We start from the raw sequence: 4,427 nt of genomic DNA on the forward strand, positions 1-4,427 counted from the left end.
GTCCAAGGCCAGTTTGGAGCAGCCTGGGATAGTGGAAGGTGTCCCATGGAATGAGGTGAGCTTTAAGGTCCCTCCCAACCCAGACCATTCTGGGATCCTGTGATTTATGCCTTATGGCTCCTTCAGTAGCATACCTGGGGCACCAGGGGCACAGGGCAGCATCAGAGCTTGGTTAAGCACCTTTGAAAAAGGATTTACATTTATATGGAGTTAAATGAAATTTGGTGTTGCCATCTGAGGAAATACAGATGTGCTCTTGCTCTCTGAAGGTCTGGGTTTTGGGTAGGAGACCCAGCACTTAAAACCTCTGCTGTTGCCAAAGTCGAGGTGTTTTAAAGTGCCTCCCCAGCAGAACAGCCCTCTGGGGAAAAAAGAAGCTTGGAAAAAAGTTTAGATAATCTTTTTTTTTTTTTTTTACCTCAACCTCTTTTTCCTTGAGCTTCATGTGTTCCTGAAGTCCTCCAGCAGCACATGGGGAAGGCAGGAGTTACAGTATTTAGGGAATGAGCATCACCTCACTGGGGAGGAGAAAGGTGCCTTTTACAGAGGGATATATAAAATCCAGAGGCAGGGCACTTATCCTGGGGAAAAGGGCTGTGCCATCCACATCTGGCTCTGGCATTTGCTGCCACTTTGTGGCATTTGATCCAAGAGGATTGATTCAGGATTTCTTATCCAGAGCTGTACCACGGGATATCCTGCAGCCTGGGGGGTGTGGATGGGTTGGGAGAGATGGTTGGATGGTTGTGGTCTCCCAAAGCTGGGGAACAAAATGAATGCAGCTTGTCTTTAACGATTCCATTGGCTCTGCCCTCCCCAGAGCAGGCTCTGGCTGCCAGCAGGACACGCAGGGAAGCAGGGTCTGCATCCTGACTTGTTGTGACAGGACTGGAATACACAGGAATAACTCCTGCCCAGAGCTACATCGCTCATGTGGGAAAGGATTTTCACTCAAAAAGAATAATTACATGGGAACATCAGGAGCCTACTCGAGATTTTATATATATATATATATTTTAATCCAGCTTCTGTGTGAATTCAGTTTTCTCCTGCATTGTTTAGTAAAAGGTTTTATAGGGAAAAAGGACATGATGGTGGCTGTGGATTCCTCCCCAGGAGCCCCAAACCTCACTCAGGTGAGCAGAAATGGGGTGGGAAGCACCAATAATCTACACATTCGTGAAAGAAAAATCCTGTTAGAAACACTTCATGCAGTTTCTAATTAATCCAGTTATGGTATAGATGAGAGGCTTATTTTTTCCTTTCTGACACACAACATGTAACTGTTCAAAATTCCTGAGGGGCCAATAACTGTGCAAAGGGACTGGGATGCACGATCCCAGAAGGATGCTGTGGAGGAGAGGAGAGGCTCTTTTGGGTTGCAGTCTGATCTTGTGATGCACCACTTCCCTCTTTTCCCTGGCTGCAGGGCAGCTCTGCAGCTGAACATTCCTCCCAGTCACTGTGGGCTCACAGTACAAAGTCTCTCCAGAGGGGGTCTCCTCAGGTCAGGCTTTGTAGGGAAGCCATTTAAATGCACTCACAGCAGCCTAGTGAGGGCTTTTTTTCCCATTTATACCACAAAATCCACTGCCTAACGCTGCAAGATTGGTGGCTCCGTGGACTGTTCTTTTCTAGAGGTGGGAATAAAACTACCAGTCGGGGGAGAAAAGGGAAGTAATTCCTTACAACTCTCTGTTTTATGGCAAGGTTAACCTGGTCTGCCCACTGAGGGAGGGTGGAGGGGTTCGTTCTGCAGTTACTGGCCTTGGGTTGCAACAGGAAAACCAGTTTTTCTTATTCCCAGCCTGCTGGAATAGTTGGTTCATGGAGTATCCCCTTTGCAACACTGTCAGAAGGAGCTGCCTTGTCGATCAAGGGGAGGTTTCCCACTTGGAGCCTGCTGTGGTGCTGACACTTCCTTCTGATTTTGTAACCAAAAGGGGGGGAAAACCCCATCTCACCTTGGGGTTTTTAACATTTCCCTTGCCCCCCCGGGTGTCAGCAGGGCAGTGCTCACCAGCAGCCCCTCCCCAGGCAGGCAGCGATGCAGGGGGAGCTGGGGGCTTCGGGGAGCTGGTGCTGAGGCCTGTGCTGTGCCCTGTGTTGCAGTGACCATGCAGCAGGTGGCCAGGACGGTGGCCAAGGTGGAGCTCTCGGACCACGTGTGCGACGTGGTGTTCGCGCTCTTCGACTGCGACGGTGAGTGAGCCCGGCTCGGGGCCTGGCTGGGGGAGAGGCCAGCCAGGGGAAGAAATCCAGGGGGGAAAACTGCCCTTCTGCTCTTTGGGATCCGTAGAGATGCTCCTGCCCTTTTGGGAAGGGTGTCCAGTGGTCCCCACCTGCTGAGTGCTGGATGGGGGGGTTCGGTGGGCTCAGCTTCTTTCCCCCCTCCCCAGAACTCTGGTTTGTGTCACCAAAGGAGCTGTTGTGCTCCAGTGTTGGAAGTGAGCCGATCTGGGAATCGTATTTCCAAACCCTGGACAAATATCAGCTTAATTAATTCATGGCAGCTCCATGCCCTGCTGGGAAGCTCGTTGCTTTGCTGGCCCCAGCACTCTGAGGGCGGCTGTTGCCACACTCAAGCACTCCTGGGTTGATTTAATGAGACCTACTGCAGTCTTTGCCACCAGGGAACGATGGCAGCGATTCCATCTTGGAAAGCAGGAAATTCTGCATTTGCCCAAAGCTGTGCAGCCAAAACCAGAGTGCCTGCTGGCTCCCTGCTCCTCCAGCACCATCACTGGGATCTGGCAGCTCTGAGTGGCAGTGTCAGTGCATAAATATGAACGTTAAAAAATATGTTTAATTATTTTACTCCTTCCTGTCCCTCTTGATTTCAGCCCCGACCTGCTGCTTTGCACCTTTCTAAGGTCACATCTCTTGTTTTATTTTCCTCTGTGCTTCAGTGCCACTTCCTGATACGATTTTCAAGCCGGATCATCAGGCTGGAGTGAGCCAAAACATATCCAAATATCCCCCATTTGCATCCCCTCAGAGGAGAATCTGCTAAATGTTTTGATAGCAAACCTTTGAGGGGAAAGACTTGGGTTGCCAAAAGAGTCCCCCTAGGAAGGAATCAAGTGGAAAAGCAGGCACAGAGCTCTTTTGTTTATTATTTTGGTGTTTTCACTCCATCAGTGTTTACAGACATTACCACCTGCACATCAAACACCTGCAGCACCTGAGGGAATTTCCCTGGCCCCTTGATAGTTTGCTGGAACTTTGCTGCCCAGGGCAATATTCTCAATAACCTCAGTGGATTAATGAATCTTCCCTTCTACTCCATTAAGGAAAATTTGTGCTGTTACCCTGCACTCCTGTAATTTCCTAAATCACTTAAAGCAGAGAGTTTCCTGTGGGGCATTTGCTTTTCTGCCTTCAAGACTGGCCCTGCAAGACGTGGCAGTGCCAGGCAGAGCAGGGCAGCATCCAGAGGGCTGGGATTTACACACTGTGCCTCGGGAACCCTCGCTCAGCGGGATATTTTGGGAGGGGGAAGCCAAAGGTGACTTGGTGCTCTGCAGGGAATGACCCCCATGCTGCCCTTTAACATTATCACTTCAAGGAGGTTGCTGGTGGGTTCCTGATGATTCTCCCTCCTCCCCGCAGGGAATGGAGAGCTGAGCAACAAGGAGTTTGTTGCCATCATGAAGCAGCGCCTGATGAGAGGCTTGGAGAAGCCCAAGGACATGGGCTTCACTCGGCTCATGAGGGCCATGTGGAAGTGTGCCCAGGAGACAGCGTGGGACTTCACGGCGCCCAAGCAGTAGCGGGGTGGGGAAGGAGCTCCCACATCCCATGGATCAGCCCCGGCACCCAGCAGGGCAGCACCAGGCTCTGGCTGTCCAGAACAGGAGGTTTTTGTAAATCCAGGTTCAATATCCCAGCCTGTTGTATTTGCAGCTTCTGCTTGCTGCTGCCTCCCTGCAATTCCTCTCTCTCAGGAAAAAGGAAAGGACTTCCACTGCCACCCCCCCTGTGATGTGCTGTGTGGGAGAGCCGGGGGTGGAGCAAGCTGAACCCAAATCACCTTTATTAATGCTATGGCAAAATGGCACCAGGGTTATCTTTGCTCTTAGATTGCTCCTGGGAAAGATTCCCGGGTTTCCTGGATCCCACACCAGGATTTGGGATGGCCAAACACTCCGTGCACCCCTTGGGCTGAGGTGCTGCCTCTGGGTAAGAGCAGCTAAAAGTGGTGGAGCAACTGGCTCTGCTGCCCTTCCTGCCTTGCAGGAGGTCCCTGATGGATTTCCTCAACTGAGAGCCCTCTCTGTGGGGAATTGTCCTGGGAATGTGCTGACAGATGTTTGCTGAGTGCTGCCCTCTCTGTAAAATGTCCTGTAAAGGTGTTGCTCACAACGACGTGGCTCCTGGCTCATCTCTGGGTTCCTTCAGCTCTTCACCCAAGGCTGGTGGTGAAC

The 4,427-nt window shown here is 51.2% G+C and overlaps 1 protein-coding gene across 2 annotated transcripts in view; it reads left to right on the forward strand.

The window, feature by feature from the left end:
* Positions 1-4,365, forward strand: part of MICU1 (mitochondrial calcium uptake 1) — an 86,114-nt gene extending 81,749 nt beyond the window's left edge. For both annotated transcript variants that reach the window (XM_029962579.1, XM_018079925.2), the window contains 2 exons: positions 2,113-2,202; positions 3,613-4,365. In XM_029962579.1, coding sequence (XP_029818439.1) covers positions 2,113-2,202; positions 3,613-3,773 — 251 coding nt within the window. In that variant the 3' untranslated portion in view covers positions 3,774-4,365. The remainder of the gene's footprint in view (positions 1-2,112; positions 2,203-3,612) is intronic.
* Positions 4,366-4,427: the final 62 nt, after the last annotated feature.

The sequence above is a fragment of the Manacus vitellinus genome, unplaced genomic scaffold (assembly GCF_001715985.3).
Source record: "Manacus vitellinus isolate BGI_N305 unplaced genomic scaffold, ASM171598v3 scaffold_48_pilon, whole genome shotgun sequence".
In the NCBI taxonomy this organism is placed as follows: domain Eukaryota; kingdom Metazoa; phylum Chordata; class Aves; order Passeriformes; family Pipridae; genus Manacus; species Manacus vitellinus.